General features: G+C 30.7%; 2 protein-coding genes across 3 annotated transcripts in view; one reads left to right on the top strand and one right to left on the bottom strand.

Annotated features, from left to right (window-relative positions):
• Positions 1 to 387: 387 nt before the first annotated feature.
• On the top strand, positions 388 to 5,767 carry LOC125385916 (40S ribosomal protein S6-like). The gene is made up of 5 exons (XM_048409935.1): positions 388 to 529; positions 3,314 to 3,518; positions 3,584 to 3,729; positions 5,144 to 5,344; positions 5,446 to 5,767. Exons 1-5 carry the CDS (start codon positions 524 to 526, stop codon positions 5,641 to 5,643), a joined length of 756 nt encoding a protein of 251 aa, XP_048265892.1. The 5' UTR covers positions 388 to 523; the 3' UTR covers positions 5,644 to 5,767.
• A 1,607-nt stretch (positions 5,768 to 7,374) lies between these two features.
• Positions 7,375 to 18,926, bottom strand: part of LOC125384639 — a 225,330-nt gene continuing 213,778 nt past the window's right edge. Inside the window, exons 73-80 of one of the 2 annotated variants that reach the window (XM_048409926.1) lie at positions 18,257 to 18,297; positions 17,970 to 18,152; positions 17,785 to 17,896; positions 17,492 to 17,712; positions 17,248 to 17,412; positions 16,911 to 17,103; positions 16,600 to 16,837; positions 7,375 to 7,393 (exon numbers count right to left, since the gene is read on the bottom strand). In XM_048409926.1, the coding sequence (XP_048265883.1) occupies positions 7,390 to 7,393; positions 16,600 to 16,837; positions 16,911 to 17,103; positions 17,248 to 17,412; positions 17,492 to 17,712; positions 17,785 to 17,896; positions 17,970 to 18,152; positions 18,257 to 18,297 (1,157 nt within the window). In that variant the 3' untranslated portion in view covers positions 7,375 to 7,389. Of the gene's footprint in view, positions 7,394 to 16,567; positions 16,838 to 16,910; positions 17,104 to 17,247; positions 17,413 to 17,491; positions 17,713 to 17,784; positions 17,897 to 17,969; positions 18,153 to 18,256; positions 18,298 to 18,926 lie in introns of those variants that run through there. The other variant, XM_048409925.1, reaches the window with a different exon arrangement.

Genomic DNA, 18,926 nt, shown 5'->3' with positions numbered 1-18,926 from the left:
TAATGTTATTTACTCATGTATTTAAGCAAAAATTCTAATATTTCCAAAGAGCTATCCCAGAACTAAAAACTAGTTCTTTCTAATAGACAACAGTATAAATAATACTGTTGATAGAATATGTTTCAATATTTACTTATCTTTTAAAGATAAAGAAACAATAATGTTTCTTCTTGCATTTATATATTTTCTATATAATAAAATATGTACATATACATTAGTGATTTGAAATATTTGAAAGAAATGTTATTAATTTTCTTCACATCTGTTTGTCAGAGAAATGTAATTCGTTGATGAATTAATTTACTACTAAAAATTTAAGCTATAATTTCTATGAAAACATAAGTATCAATATGATTTGTTTACAGATTTATAAGGAGTTTGTTTATTGCTATTTTCACTTTAAAATTTCATTGGACTTAAACCGGATATCCGGTGCACGCACTCTACTACGCATTCAGTGTCCGCTTGTGCGATATACGGTCTTTCTGTTTATAGCTCGCTGCATTGCTTGATACTTCTCACAATGAAGGTACGTATCCAATAATAATTTCAAAATCTAACAAATATTACAAACAGTTACTATAAAAATTTATATATTGAAATGCTATAAGTAATTTTAGATATATATAATTTATGAAACATTCGTTTATCTGTATACCTAACCAATGTTAAAATAAGACTTATTTCATTTATCTTCGGCATAAGTAGCATGAAGCAAGTCATATCCAAATGTAGAATACTTAACCCCTTATCCTACAATATCGTGCGAGAGATATGGTACGTCGATCGGGCCAAATATAAATAACACGTGTGAGAGACATGGTAAGTCATTCGGACCAAAAGTAAATAATACGTGTGAGAGACGTGGTACGTTCTTGGGGCTACACGCGACAAATACTTACTAATTTTCTTGGCCGCATTCGGATATGCAAATATATTTTCTTGAAAAATATTAGAAATTTATTCTCAAAAATGACTTCATAAAGAATATTAAGCGTTGTTGGGAACATTGTAAATTCAGCTAACATTGCAAAAAGTGATTTGATAGATATTTTAAATAATGATAGTGACAGTAGTGATATTTCACTTCCTGTACGAAAACGTTGTAAGCGACTGATTATTGAAGATGATACCGACGATGAAGACCACAGTAATCATCAACAATCAGCTATGGATTTGGAAAGAAGAGACTAATGATCCAAAAATCTGGAATTATACAGAAATTCCTGGCATAAAAGTGGCAATTTTGAGTCAGTTAGGTGAAAACAAAAAAGAATTAGACTTTTTTAATATAATATTTGATAATATATTTTGGGAAAATATTGTCATGGAGACGAATCGATACGCAAACCAAATAATGAACAATGAAAATAAAAGACTAAAAATAGATAAAACTTGGTTTCCTATAGACTGTGGTGAAATCAAAATATATTTTGCACTATGTATAATAATGGCTGAAGTTAAAAAACCAACAATTCAAATGAATTGGTCTAAGAAAGCAGTTATAAAAACTCCAATTTTCTGAAAAACAATGCCGTTCAAAAGATTTCTGCAAATAACTAAATGTTTGCATTTTGCAGATAACAATTTGGCTAACAATACAGATAAATTATGTAAAATAAAACCTGTGATAAACTTTTTGAATCAAAGATTTAAAGAAGTATATACAATGCAAGAGAACATTACTATCAATGAATCATTGATGAAATATAAGGGACGCTTATCCTATAAACAATTTAATCCATCAGAAGGGGTAAGATTTGGTATAAAATTTTATAAATTATGTGAGTCAGAATCAGGTTATTGCTATGACCTTAAAATATACACTGGTAGTGATAAAATAAATTCTGGTAACAGTGCATTTGAAAGTGTTGTCAAAGAGCTATCACAGTCAATATTACATAAAGGACATACTTTATATTTAAACAATTGTTCTCCAAAACTGTGTAAAACTTTAATTAACAATAAAACTAATGTTGTTGGAACAGTGCACTGGAACAGAAATAATATGCCAAAAGATTTTTATAAAGTAAAATTAAAAAAGGGTGAATATATAATGAGAAGCTGCAATGGAATAATGGCATTAAAATGGAAGGATATACGAGACATTTATATTCTTTCTTCAAAACACAAAATAGCAGAATGATAGGAATTGACCGGCAAGACCGAATGCTAGCATGCTTCCCTGTGATGAGGAAATGTATGAAAGGATACCGAAAAGTTTTCTTTTACCGCTTTGATATTGCTCTGTTTAACTCGTACATTTTATTCAACAAAATAAATACTCACAAAAAACAGACTTATGCTGAATATAGAATTGAAATAGCCCAATCATTACTAAAAAAATGTACCATTACCAGAATATATACGAAAAGGACGATTATCGAATGGAGATTTACCAAAGAGACTGCATGGAAAACATTGGGGTCATTTTCCCAAGCATATAGATCCAACACCATCGAAATCAAAGCCACCAAGAGCTTGTAAAGCATGCACAAAACATAAAAAACGTAGTGAAACAACGTGGGAGTGCAAAAGATGTAAAGTTGCATTACATGTACCAATACGCTTTGAAAGATATCACACGATTGAAGATTATTAAATTTTTGTAAATTTTTTCAAGACGTTCATAATTTAAAATATGTTTTTTTAGAAATTGTAATAAAAATGTTATTGATTTATTAGATTTATTATTGACTTCAAGATAATAAATCTTACTTGTTCAATGATCAGTTGGTAGTATTTATTTATCAAACATCCTGCAAAGTAAAATTAATTGTGCCTGTACACATGCATTTACAAAAAGACACGAACACTCAGCCAAATCATAAATTGGTTTGACATGTGACTGATCTTGTTGTTTATGGCACACACTATTGGAACTTAAATCATAAGGCAAGAGGCTAAATTTTCTTCATATAGAGCATTAAGATTTACAATTTTCATTATTATACTACGAAAGTAAGCATAACCTCATTAAAATGTCTTAGACGTTTAACCTATATTTCACTCTACAAGTATAAACAGCCGACCTTTGTGAATATATTTTATGGCTATTATCAAGCAAAAAATGCTTCATAAGTATAAATCAATTGAAGCCTTATTACAAGGTGCTGTATCTACTGTTATTTTATAGCATAGTGATAACGAGTTTCTTACTAGTCCCCTTGTATTTTGAATTTTTGTTTTAACTTTTTAATAAAGCTTTATATGGCTATGTATATATAACATTTTTGTTTGATTACGTACATTAAATAAACTGGCAAAAGCTGATAAATCTTTGCATATGCTGTATAATATTTGTGTTTTTTAGTTGAACGTATCGTATCCTGCAACAGGATGTCAAAAACTGTTTGAAATCTCCGATGAACATAAGCTGAGAATTTTTTATGAAAAGCGTATGGGCGCAGAAGTAGAGGCTGATGCTCTCGGTAACGAATGGAAGGGATATGTCGTTCGCGTCTCCGGCGGCAATGATAAACAAGGATTTCCTATGAAACAGGGCGTTCTGACTAATGGTAACACAAGCATTTTTTATTCTAATTTCGTTTGATTTTAATTTTTTAAAAATTCCTGTAACTAGGGCGCGTACGTTTATTGCTCTCAAAAGGACATTCATGCTACAGACCTAGACGTGATGGTGAGCGTAAACGTAAATCTGTCCGTGGATGCATAGTCGATTCCAACCTTTCAGTACTCGCTCTCGTCATTGTCAAAAAAGGAGAAAAGGTATTAATTTGACTGTACTTTCTATCTATTATCCATGTTTCAGGGTGTATCTTAGAATTGTCTTATTATCTTATGATACTATCGTAAACATGGAAGATTAACTATAGTGTTTTGATTTGGGAGACTGTGTTATGTAATTTATACTTTTTCTCAGTGTATAAGCGATACACTAAAAGTCAACATATCTGTGGATGTAATGATCAGTGAGTTAAGTTATTAACACGTTCACGCCGGCGCGTATCACCGGTGGCTCGCGCTTGAGTCTCGCATCAGGCAGCGTACACTTGACTCACACTTGAATGTTCTATCAGATGGTGCGTACCATCAAAAATGTAGTTCGTTTAGTAACTAGAAAAAATCGCAATTTGAAATATTTGAAAATTTAAATGGAAATTTGACGTCTATTAAATGAAAAAGAAGTAGGATTTATTTTATTTCATCTCAATATTATAAACATACAAAACAAAAATTCGATAGTAAACACAGCAATTCAATATTATAATTACCTTACCTTAATTGTTTATTTATTTCTATTTGCAATTTTTAAACGCACTTGAAACAAAGTGCTGGCTGGCTCTCACAATGATTGCAGTATATCGTAATTTTTTTAGTTTTTTTTCATGGCATAATCTCTAATTTTTTTTATATAAGCATTTATAACGTTCCTTACTTCTTTTTCTTGACTTTCTTACAGATCCTTTATGTGAATGGAGAAAATGTGAACATTTTGTGAAGGTATTTGCTTTTCAATAGCCATTTCTGCAATGTGGTGATTATTGGTCAAAGATGAACAATAATTTTTTCTCTAAATTGCAAAATATTAATATCTTTATTACATTATCTTTGATATATGTACCACGGAATTATGAGTCAAGTCCCTCATATTAATTGTATAATAATTTTTTTGTACCATTTAACGGTTTTCCGTAAATAACTACAGTACGATGTCATTTGATAGGATAAGTCATCACCCCTTTTTGCATCGTTATAAAAAAATATCAGACTTTACTTCATCATTTTTTCCTTGAATAATTGTACACATGTGATTCTTGGAAGTAGTAAACATATAAACTGGTCTTTTGTCAATCCATTTAAAAAATTTAACTCTGCTACGATTTTCAAAACTCACAATGTGGCCCCGTTTTTGTTTTTGTATCGTTTGTGGCGGTAGAAATTTTTTGTTTATTTTTACAGTACCACAAATAAATGTTTTTTTCTGCCAAAGTTTTTTTCTTCAACCAAGGGCACACTCGTATAACAGCTATCTATGAATTGCATGTGGCCTTCAAATAATAATCCATACGAGTGCTGCCCCACGGCGAGAAATACAAATTGCAACGCCCACGTGAACGTGTTAAAGAACATTTTTAATGCTAAGAAGCATTTAATGTATAAGTTGATTAAATTCTTACAGGATATCCCGGATTTAACTGACAAGGAAGTCCCACGCCGTTTAGGACCCAAGAGAGCGAGCAAAATTCGCAAACTATTTAACTTATCGAAGGAAGATGATGTCCGTCGATTCGTTGTGAAACGACCAATTCAAAAAGAGGGCAAACCACAGCGGTCGAAAGCCCCTAAAATTCAACGTCTTATTACCCCACTTACACTCCAGGTTTGTACATATATGTATCTATATTTATATTGTTGTTTTGTTTCAGTTAAAATTTTTCAAAAGTATGGAGTTTATAGTAAAATAAAAATATGTTTATATAGAGAAAGAGGCATAGACTGGCTCTAAAGACGAAGCGTTGCTTGGCTCGCAAGCAACAAGCAGCAGAATATGCGAAGCTGTTAGCACAACGGCAAAAGGAAGCTAAGAATAGACATCAAGAAGAACTAAAGCGAAGACGTAGTGCTTCTATACGAGATTCCAAATCGGGCAGTCAGTCTGCACCCGCCATTCAAAAGTAAAAGACTGCAATGATACCGTCCAATACAATATGAAACTAACAAATTGTGTACAAATATGTTGTATATAAACCTATTAAATATTAGCTGTATATAAGCCTAATAAATATTTATATTTTTTTTGTAATATCTTGTCTTTTTGTAATATCACTTACATGTTCCATATTCGTAATGTTCATATATACACTATTATACTCGTCTAAATTTATACAGCATATACGTAAGGTAGAAGCTTATCATTTTAAGCAATTAGTAATTTTTAAAGTTTCTGAAATGATTAAGGTGGAATTATAGAGGTCATCATCAACATCAATGGTTATTTTAATATTATTCTTAATTAGTATTGTAGAGGTGGTATATGTTGTCCGTGATAGTAGTAATTGCCGGCTGTAGATGTCGCTGCTGGGATACTGCTAATTATTCTTCCATTTTGATGCGTGGAAGAAAAATAGGATCACGGGCGCCGGGAATCGAACCCGGGTCCCGAACGTTCGAAACCTAGAGTTGGTTGCTTAGTTAGTGTCGAGTAGCGGTATTTGTTGTCGAGTGCCGCTACAATACACCCTTACCAGAGATAACATTATAGATCTTAACGTGGTAAAGCGTCAGCCGATTGTTGTCCTATCCTTGCAGATGTTGTGCGATGTCTTCGATATGGTCATGGATACCTCTCGGTACGGTGCAGGGCGTTCCGTGTACGGTCGTAGGACTCTGTTCCTCTCTTTAGTATGACGTGCTGGTGGTGATGCCCATGAACTTTGCGATGGCTACATCACTCTTTTTTTTTTTGCGTGAGGAGGGGAAAATGCTATTACGCATGCCCCGTAACCCGCGTCACTGGGTTATGTGGGAGTCGGTCGGATGTCGTTGCCATACCCACTAAAAACCCCTCCTCCTTCTTCCTCCGCTTTGAGGGCAGACAACCCCGGTAAAACCTGTCGGCAGTCATCAGGGTTGTCCTTTCGTGCCCCGTTGTATCTACCTCTTCGGGCAGTTACTGCTCATGTCATCTTCTCAGCCAGTTCAGGATACTGGGCTGATCTCCTTCTGCGGTTTTTCGTTCTTTTGTATTCTTGCCTTCATTGCTCCGCGTAGTTGTTGTTTCACTCGTTCTCCTCCTTGCCTCTTCCCAGGCCCTCGCTGTCACCCTCCTGTGACACATGACGGTCTTGCAGAATTGCCTGAATTTATTCCAGCTCTCGTTCTTGGCGGTCACCGTGGCGATCAGATTGTCCACGCCTATCTTCTCGCCAAGAGCGTTCTCCAGCTCGATCCTTCTGTCCTTTCACTTCGGGCACGCGAAGAGGGCGTGCTCTGCATCGTCGTTAGGGTCTCCACAGTTGAGACAGTTGCTGTCGCTGTCCTTGCCAATCCTCTTCCTATAGACACCGAAGCTCCCATGCCCGGTTAGAAGCTGCATGGTGTGGTGATCGATGTCCATCTTCTTTTTGGTAAATAGCAGCGCACTCGGTATTAATTTCTTCGTGACATTCTCCTTTTTGTAGCTGTTCCATTCCTTCTGCCACTCCTCTTGGGCCTTCTTGCGAATCGCCTCCAGTTCCTCCTTCAGCTTGCAGCCGTCATCAGCGCCAATCCTGGACTCATGGATCTTGTTCCTCTCGTAGGTCTCTCCGAGCATCTTTATCCTTACGTAAATCAGGAGATTCCCGGTCAACACGCAAAGTGCCGCGTGGGAGACGGTACGGTATGCCGTCGTTGTTATGCACAGGGCCGTTCGTTGTGCTCGTTTCAGCTTTTTCGTAATAATAATAACGTATGACGTTATATAGCACTATCATATAACGTATAAAGTTGTATACTGTTACGTAATAACGTATCACGTTATATAGTATTACCATATCACGTATAACGTTGTATACTGTTACGTAATAGCGTATAACGTTATATAGTATTACCATATCACGTATAACGTTGTATACTGTTACGTAATAACGTATCACGTTATATACTATTACGTAAAAACGTATAACGCTATATACTATTACGTAATAACGTATAACGTTATATAGTATCACTATATCACGTATAACGTTGTATATTATTACCATATAACGTATAACGGTATAACCTATTACGTAATAACGTATAACGTTATATGGTATTGCCACATAACATATAACGTTGTGTATTATTACCATATAACGTATAACGATATATAATATTACGTAATAACGTATAACGTTATATGGTATTGCCACATAACGTATAACGTTGTGTATTATTACCATATAACGTATAACGATATATAATATTACGTAATAACGTATGACGTTATATAGTACTATCATATAACGTATAACGTTGTATACTGTTACGTAATAACGTATCACGTTATATAGTATTACCATATCACGTATAACATTGTATACTGTTACGTAATAGCGTATAACGTTATATAGTATTACCATATCACGTATAACGTTGTATACTGTTACGTAATAACGTATCACGTTATATACTATTACGTAAAAACGTATAACGTTATATACTATTACGTAATAACGTATAACGTTATATAGTATCACTATATCACGTATAACGTTGTATATTATTACCATATAACGTATAACGGTATATCCTATTACGTAATAACGTATAACGTTATATGGTATTGCCACATAACATATAACGTTGTGTATTATTACCATATAACGTATAACGATATATAATATTACGTAATAACGTATAACGTTATATGGTATTGCCACATAACGTATAACGTTGTGTATTATTACCATATAACGTATAACGATATATAATATTACGTAATAACGTATGACGTTATATAGTACTATCATATAACGTATAACGTTGTATACTGTTACGTAATAACGTATCACGTTATATAGTATTACCATATCACGTATAACGTTGTATACTGTTACGTAATAGCGTATAACGTTATATAGTATTACCATATCACGTATAACGTTGTATACTGTTACGTAATAACGTATCACGTTATATACTATTACGTAATAACGTATAACGTTATATACTATTACGTAATAACGTATAACGTTATATAGTATCACTATATCACGTATAACGTTGTATATTATTACCATATAACGTATAACGGTATATCCTATTACGTAATAACGTATAACGTTATACGGTATTGCCACATAACGTATAACGTTGTGTATTATTACCATATAACGTATAACGATATATAATATTACGTAATAACGTATAACGTTATATGGTATTGCCACATAACGTATAACGTTGTGTATTATTACCATATAACGTATAACGATATATAATATTACGTAATAACGTATGACATTATATAGTACTATCATATAACGTATAACGTTGTATACTGTTACGTAATAACGTATCACGTTATATAGTATTACCATATCACGTATAACGTTGTATACTGTTACGTAATAGCGTATAACGTTATATAGTATTACCATATCACGTATAACGTTGTATACTGTTACGCAATAACGTATCACGTTATATACTATTACGTAATAACGTATAACGTTATATACTATTACGTAATAACGTATAACGTTATATAGTATCACTATATCACGTATAACGTTGTATATTATTACCATATAACGTATAACGGTATATCCTATTACGTAATAACGTATAACGTTATACGGTATTGCCACATAACGTATAACGTTGTGTATTATTACCATATAACGTATAACGATATATAATATTACGTAATAACGTATAACGTTATATGGTATTGCCACATAACGTATAACGTTGTGTATTATTACCATATAACGTATAACGATATATAATATTACGTAATAACGTATGACGTTATATAGTACTATCATATAACGTATAACGTTGTATACTGTTACGTAATAACGTATCACGTTATATAGTATTACCATATCACGTATAACGTTGTATACTGTTACGTAATAGCGTATAACGTTATATAGTATTACCATATCACGTATAACGTTGTATACTGTTACGTAATAACGTATCACGTTATATACTATTACGTAATAACGTATAACGTTATATACTATTACGTAATAACGTATAACGTTATATGGTATTACCATATCAAGTATAACGTTATATAATATTACGTAATAACGTATAGCGATATGTAGTATTACCATATCACGTATAACGTTGTATATTAATACCATATAACGTATAGCGATATATACTATTACGTAATAACGTATCACGTTATAAACTATTACGTGATAACGTATAACGTTATATACTATTGCGTAATAACGCATAACGATATACTATTACGTAATAACGTATAACGTTATATACTATTACGTAATAACACATAACGTTATATACTATTACGTAATAACGTATAACGTTATATGGTATTACCATATCACGTATAACGTTGTGTACTATTGCCATATAACGTACAACGATATATACTATTACGTAATAACGTATGACGTTATATAGTATCACTGTATCTTGTATAACGTTGTATGTTATTACCATATAACGTATGACGGTATATCCTATTACGTAATAACATATCACGTTATATACTATTACGTAATAACGTATAGCGTTATGTAGTATTACCATATCACGTATAACGTTGTATATTATTACCATATAACGTATAGCGATATATACTATTACGTAATAACGTATCACGTTATATACTATTACGAAATAACGTATCACGTTATATACTACTACGTAATAACGCATAATGTTATATACTGTTACGTAATAACCTATAACGTTATATAGTATCACTATATTACGTATAACGTTGTATATTATTGCCATATAACGTATAACGGTATATACTAATACGTAATAACGTATCACGTTATAAACTATTACGTAATAACGTATAACGTTATATACTATTACGTAATAACGCATAACGATATACTATTACGTAATAACGTATAACGGTATATCCTATTACGTAATAACATATCACGTTATATACAATTACGTAGTAACGTATAGCGTTATGTAGTATTACCATATCACGTATAACGTTGTATATTATTACCATATAACGTATAGCGATATATACTATTACGTAATAACGTATGACGTTATATAGTACTATCATATAACGTATAAAGTTGTATACTATTACGTAATAACGTTTAACGTTATATAGTATTAGGATACATCTTATAACGTTATATACTATTACGATATAAAGTATAACGCTGTATAGCATTACGATATAACGTATAACGTTATATAGTATTACGATATAACGTATAACGCTGTATAGAATTACGTTATAACGTGTAACGTTATATAACATTATGATATAACGTATAACGTTATGTAGTATACCGTTACAACGTATAACGTTACATAGTATTACGATATAACGTATAACGTTATATAACATTACGATATAACGTATAACGTTATGTAGTATACCGTTACAACGTATAACGTTACATAGTATTACGATATAACGTATAACGTTGTATAGTATTTCGATATAACGTGTAACGTTATATAGTATTACGATATAACGTATAACGTTAAATAATATTACGATATAACGTATAACGTTATGTAGTATACAGTTACAACGTATAACGTTATAAGTATTACAATATAACGTATAACGTTATATCACATTACGATATAACGTATAACGTTACGTAGTATACGGTTACAACGTATAACGTTATATAGTATTACGACATAACGTATAACGTTATATAGTATTACGATATAATGTATAACGCTATATAGCATTACGATATAACGAATAACGTTATATAATATTACGATATAACGTATAACGTTCTATAGTACTACGATGTAACGTATAACGTTGTATAGTATTGGGATATAACGCATAACGTTATATAGTATTACTATATAAAGTATAACGTTACGTAGTATACGGTTACAACGTATAACGTTATATAGTATTACGATATAACGTATAACGCTGTATAGCATTACGATATAACGTATAACGTTATATAGTATTACGATATAACGTATAACGTTACATATGTTTACGATATATCGTATAACGTCATGTAGTATTACGATATAACACATAACGTTATATAGCATTATGTTATAACGTATAACGTTATGTAGTATACCGTTACAACGTATAACGTTACATAGTACTACGATATAACGTATAACGTTATATAACATTACGATATAACGTGTAACGTTTTGTAGTATGCAGTTACTACGTATAACGTTACATAGTATTACGATATAACGTATAACGTTGTATAGTATTTCGATATAACGTATAACGTTATATAGTATTACGATATAATGTATAACGTTATATAGTATTACGACATAACGTATAACGCTATACTATTACGATATAACGTATAATGCTATATAGTATTACGATATAACGTATAACGTTGTATAGTATTTCGATATAACTTAGAACGTTATATATCATTGCGATATAACGTATAACGTTCTATAGTACTACGATGTAACGTATAACGTTGTATAGTGTTAGAATATAATGCATAACGTTGAATAGCATTACTATATAAAGTATAACGTTATGTAGTATACCGATACAACGTATAACGTTATATAGTATTTCGATATAACGTATAACGTTATATAGTATTACGCTATAATGTATAACGTTATATAGTATTACGACATAACGTATAACGCTATATTATTACGATATAACGTATAATGCTATATGGTATTACGATATAACGTATAACGTTATGTAGTATTCCGTTACAACGTATAAAGTTATATAACATTACGATATAACGTGTAACGTTGTGTCGTATACAGTTACAACGTATAACGTTACAAAGTATTACAATATAACGTATAACGTTATATAACATTACGATATAACGTATAACGTTATATCACATTACGATATAACAAATAACGTTATGTAGTATACAGTTACAACGTATAACGTTACATAGTATTACGATATAACGCATAACGTTATGTAGTATACAGTTACAACGTATAACGTTATATAGTATTACAATATAACGTATAACGTTATATCACATTACGATATAACGTATAACGTTATATCACATTTCGATATAACGTATAACGTTATGTAGTCTACAGTTACAACGTATAACGTTACAAAGTATTACAATATAACGTATAATGTTATATAACATTACGATATAACGCATAACGTTATGTAGTATACAGTTACAACGTATAACGTTATATACTGTTACGATATAACGTTTAACGTTATGTAGTATTACGATATAACGTATAACGCTATACTATTACGATATAAAGTATACTGCTATATAGTATTACGATATAACGTATAACGATGTATAGTATTACGACATAACGTATAACGTTATATAGTATTACGATATAACACATTACGACATTACGATATAACGTCATATAATATTACGATATAACGTATAACGTTATGTAGTATGCAGTTACTACGTATAACGTTACATAGTATTACGATATAACGTATAACGTTGTATAGTATTTCGATATAACGTATAACGTTATATAGTATTACGATATAATGTATAACGTTATATAGTATTACAATATAAAGTATAACGTTATGTAGTATACCGTTAGAACGTATAACATTATATAGTATTACGATATATTGTATAACGCTGCATAGCATGACAATATAACCAATAACATTATATAATATTACGATATAACGTATAACGTTATATACTGTTACGACATAACGTATAACGGTATATAGTATTACGATATAACGTATAACGTTCTACAGTATTACGATATAACGTATAACTTTATATAGTATTACCACATAACGTATAACGCTATATAGTATTACGATATAACGTATAATGTTGTATAGTATTACGATATAAAGTATAACGTTATGTAGTATACCGTTACAACTTATAACATTACATACTATTACGATATATCATATAACGTTATGTAGTATTACGATATAATGTATAACGTTATATAGTATTACGATATAACGTATAATGTTGTATAGTATTACGATATAAAGTATAACGTTATGTAGTATACCGTTACAACTTATAACATTACATACTATTACGATATATCATATAACGTTATGTAGTATTACGATATAATGTATAACGTTATATAGTATTACGATATAACGTATAACGTTGTATAGTATTACGACATAACGTATAACGTTATATAGTATTACGATATAACATATATCGTCATATAATATTACGATATAACGTATAACGTTATGTAGTATACAGTTACATCGTATAACGTTATATAGTATTACAATATAACGTATAAGGTTATATCACATTACGATATAACGTATAACGTTACGTAGTATACGGTTACAACGTATAACGCTATATAGCATTACGATATAACGAATAACGTTATATAATATTACGATATAACGTATAACGTTCTATAGTATTACGATATAACGTATAACGTTACATATGATTACGATATATCGTATAACGTCATGTAGTATTATGATGTAACACATAACGTTATATAGCATTATGTTATAACGTATAACGTTATGTAGTATACCGTTACAACGTATAACGTTACATAGTATTACGATATAACGTATAACGTTATATAACATTACGACATAACGTGTGACGTTTTGTAGTATGCAGTTACTACGTATAAGGTTACATAGTATTACGATATAACGTAGAACGTTGTATAGTATTTCGATATAACGTATAACGTTATATAGTATTACGATATAATGTATAACGTTATATAGTATTACGACATAACGTATAACGCTATATTATTACGATATAACGTATAATGCTATATAGTATTACGATATAACGTATAACGTTGTATAGTATTACGATATAACGTATAACGTTAAAAAATATTGCGATATAACGTATAATGTTATGTAGTATACAGTTACAACGTATAACGTTATATAGTATTACAATATAACGTATAACGTTATATCACATTACGATATAACGTATAACGTTATGTAGTATACAGTTACAACGTATAACGTTACATAGTATTACGATATAACGTATAACGTTGTATAGTATTTCGATATATCGTATAACGTTATGTAGTATACAGTTACAACGTATAACGCTATATAGTATTACGACATAACGTATAACGCTATACTATTACGATATAACGTATAATGCTATATAGTATTACGATATAACGTATAACGTTATGTAGTATTCCGTTACAACGTATAAAGTTATATAACATTACGATATAACGTGTAACGTTGTGTAGTATACAGTTACAACGTATAACGTTACAAAGTATTACAATATAACGTATAACGTTATATAACATTACGATATAACGCATAACGCTATGTAGTATACAGTTACAACGTATAACGTTATATAGTATTACAATATAACGTATAACATTATATCACATTACGATATAACGTATAACGTTATGTAGTATACAGTTACAACGTATAACGTTACAAAGTATTACAATATAACGTATAACGTTACAAAGTATTACAATATAACGTATAACGTTATATAACACTACGATATAACGCATAACGTTATGTAGTATACAGTTACAACGTATAATGTTATATACTGTTACGATATAACGTTTAACGTTATATAGTATTACGATATAACGTATAACGCTATACTATTACGATATAACGTATACTGCTATATAGTATTACGATATAACGTATAACGTTGTATAGTATTACGACATAACGTATAACGTTATATAGTATTACGATATAACACATTACGACATTACGATATAACGTCATATAATATTACGATATAACGTATAACGTTATGTAGTATACAGTTACAACGTATAACGTTATATAGTATTACGATATAACGTATAACGTTATATAACATTACGATATAACGTATAACGTTATGTAGTATACCGTTACAACGTATAACGTTACATAGTATTACGATATAACGTATAACGTTATGTAGTATGCAGTTACTACGTATAACGTTACATAGTATTACGATATAACGTATAACGTTGTATAGTATTTCGATATAACGTATAACGTTATATAGTATTACGATATAATGTATAACGCTATATAGTATTACAATATAAAGTATAACGTTATGTAGTATACCGTTAGAACGTATAAGATTATATAGTATTACGATATATTGTATAACGCTGCATAGCATGACAATATAACCAATAACATTATATAATATTACGATATAACGTATAACGTTATATACTGTTACGACATAACGTATAACGGTATATAGTATTACGATATAACGTATAACGTTCTACAGTATTACGATATAACGTATAACTTTATATAGTATTACCATATAACGTATAACGCTATATAGTATTACGATATAACATATAATGTTGTATAGTATTACGATATAAAGTATAACGTTATGTAGTATACCGTTACAACTTATAACATTACATACTATTACGATATATCATATAACGTTATGTAGTATTACGATATAACGTATAACGTTATGTAGTATACAGTTACAACGTATAACGTTACGAAGTATTACAATATAACGTATAACGTTATATAACATTACGATATAACGCATAACGTTATGTAGTATACAGTTACAACGTGTAACGTTATATAGTATTACAATATAACGTATAACGTTATATCACATTACGATATAACGTATAACGTTATATCACATTACGATATAACGTATAACGTTACATAGTATTAAGACATAACGTATGACCCTATACTATTTCGATATAACGTATAATGTTATATAGTATTACGATACAACGTATAACGTTATATACTGTTACGACATAACGTATAACGTTCTGTTGCCACGATAGATGAATACATAGTCATCGTCATCGTAACTTCTTCTTCCTTATACATATTTCTATCAAAATTCAAAGAAATATTAATGTGCATAACTTGTTATAACATACTGAAGCAACTATACTCTCTCAAATATAGTTATCAAAACAGGTTTAATAAGTTTTGCACTTTGCCGAGGTGAAGCACATAAACACATTTCAAACACTGTCATTATCATTACAACTCCTTCCGAGTTCAAATCTCCTAAAAGTGGCCTAAGTGTTTCGATTATAATCGCTCCTCTTTGACTTAAAAATTCTTGGGGACTTAATATTACATATGCTTGAACTATATACAAACATAATTTTAAATGTTCAAATGATTTTTCTGAAAAATATAAAGATCATCAAGTTTTCTGCATGTTTATAAGAATCATAGTCAAATAGAATTATTTACTAACCTAATACAGCAGGCAAATTTTTAGTCAGTTCCGTTATAGCCAATGTTGGTGCAGCTGCATTTTGCAGTAAAGCTAACCGTAATCGCAAGCCATCTTCTAACAAATAAACGTGACAATTTTGATTGACGTCACAACTTAATGCAATAACACCTACTACTTGTGGTTCTATAAGGACGCTTTCAGAACCTAAAGCCTAAAAAATAATTCAAATATTATCTATTATTTAAAATTTTTAATAAAATCATTGAGTTATATATTTGATTTATCAATATCAAAATTAATAATTTGATTTATATTAATATAGTTTAGTTCATTAAACAATATAAAAAATATGTACCTTTTCCAGATGTACAAGTGTTGAAATTATAGCACATCTTAGCATATTATGTTCTTCACATTCTTGCCAAAGTGCTGGCAAATATGAACTGAGGGCTCCAACAAGTGGGTTTATTTCACTACCAGCATGTTCAATCATAAATGATAACACGTATAACACATACATCTGAAAATTATTTAAAATATGTTTTTGCGAACTACAACAATATTTTAAAAGTAACATATAACAGTATATACATACATACCTTGGTATCACATTCTTTTACTTCTTTTAGGAGCGAAAATAATAAAGAGAATGCTGGTTCTAAATATGGCGAGAATTCTTCCGGATTAAATTGAAAATCATCTATCGCAAGTTTTAAAGCATCGCTTGCTGCTAAGCGAACACCCAGATCTTCTTCAGGACTCAAAACTTCAACCATAAGTTTGTATAATTCTGGTCTTAACTCTGTACTTAACTTAACAGCTGCAATTTTATTACAATACAAGATTATTACATAATAAATCCTACTTGTTTAAAAAGCTGCACTTTACTTACTTGTCCAGCGCCCAATAAGCCAACATACTCGTCTTCTAATAATTCTATAATTGTTACTTCGAATTTTCAACTCTTCTTTTAAGGTAGTTGAAAACCATTGATCAAAATTTACCTAGTAAATAGAAGCGTGATAAACTTGATGACTGACTATTTACACTGATTTTTTTGTGATATTTTGTTCTTACCTCATCGTATAAATCAAATGCAGCCAAACCAACTGCATTATATACTGCATCTTTTACTAGAATAGCATGCAAATTATTCGGGTCAACTGGTTGATGATGTCTTTGCATTAATTCAACTAAAACTGGTACAAGAACTTCTCCAAAATGATGGAAAATTACTACAAACAGACACTCCGTACAAGGCTAAAGAAAATAAAATATTAATTATAAAGTAAATAAAAATGTATAATTTTACAATTATAATACATTTATAAATATTTGTAAATAGTTGGCTATAAAATATTTACCCTTAAGCTATATTTCCATGATTCACCGCCATCATCGACAACTGAAAACAGTATAAATAAGAAATATAAAACATTCTACATACATATATATATGTACGTACAATGTTTATATATATACATAATATATATATGTCGGGTTGGCGTTACGATTAGAGTTAGGGTTAAGGGCGTGAAACGAATCCCTATTGACGCTAGACGTGATCGTTATGCGATAGAGGAGATATTTACTAGTGCAAATATGACTATGATGGAATTGGACAAGTAATCGTGATAATTAGATACTCGAGAAGCTATTGACAATGATCCTAGGCTCAATAACGAATCCGCGGTCAACGGGATGACGAACTTTACCCTTCGTTAGCGTCTAAGTTACACTGTATGTTAGAGCAAGGGGCAATTATTACGTATACGAAAGACAGGTCGATTACTGATGAGATCGCACTAGAGAGAATGACTCTCCGTCGCGGTGACGCTGTCGAAGAAAACTATGATGGGTGTGCCTAAGGGCACGAGATCATCGGATTCGTGGAGAAAAGTCTTCGTTCGAAGGGTGAGGGAAATTGACGTTGCTGTTAATTGGTCAATTTCCATGTTGGTGGTTAGAGAAAAATATTAGCCGTCCTTGGGGAAAGTTGCTAGCGAGAAGCGTCGTTCGTGGAAGGATAGATTT

Source organism: Bombus terrestris, chromosome 11, assembly GCF_910591885.1.
Source record: "Bombus terrestris chromosome 11, iyBomTerr1.2, whole genome shotgun sequence".
NCBI classification, from domain to species: domain Eukaryota; kingdom Metazoa; phylum Arthropoda; class Insecta; order Hymenoptera; family Apidae; genus Bombus; species Bombus terrestris.
This window is presented reverse-complemented; position numbering and strand designations above follow the sequence as displayed.

What these genes read in the sequence shown, in the direction of transcription:
- LOC125385916 (XM_048409935.1), top strand. An exon ending in TTGTCAAAAAAGGAGAAAAG is followed by an intron (nt 3,730 to 5,143) that starts GTATTAATTTGA and finishes AAATTCTTACAG; the next exon opens with GATATCCCGGATTTAACTGA. An exon ending in TTACCCCACTTACACTCCAG is followed by an intron (nt 5,345 to 5,445) that starts GTTTGTACATAT and finishes ATGTTTATATAG; the next exon opens with AGAAAGAGGCATAGACTGGC.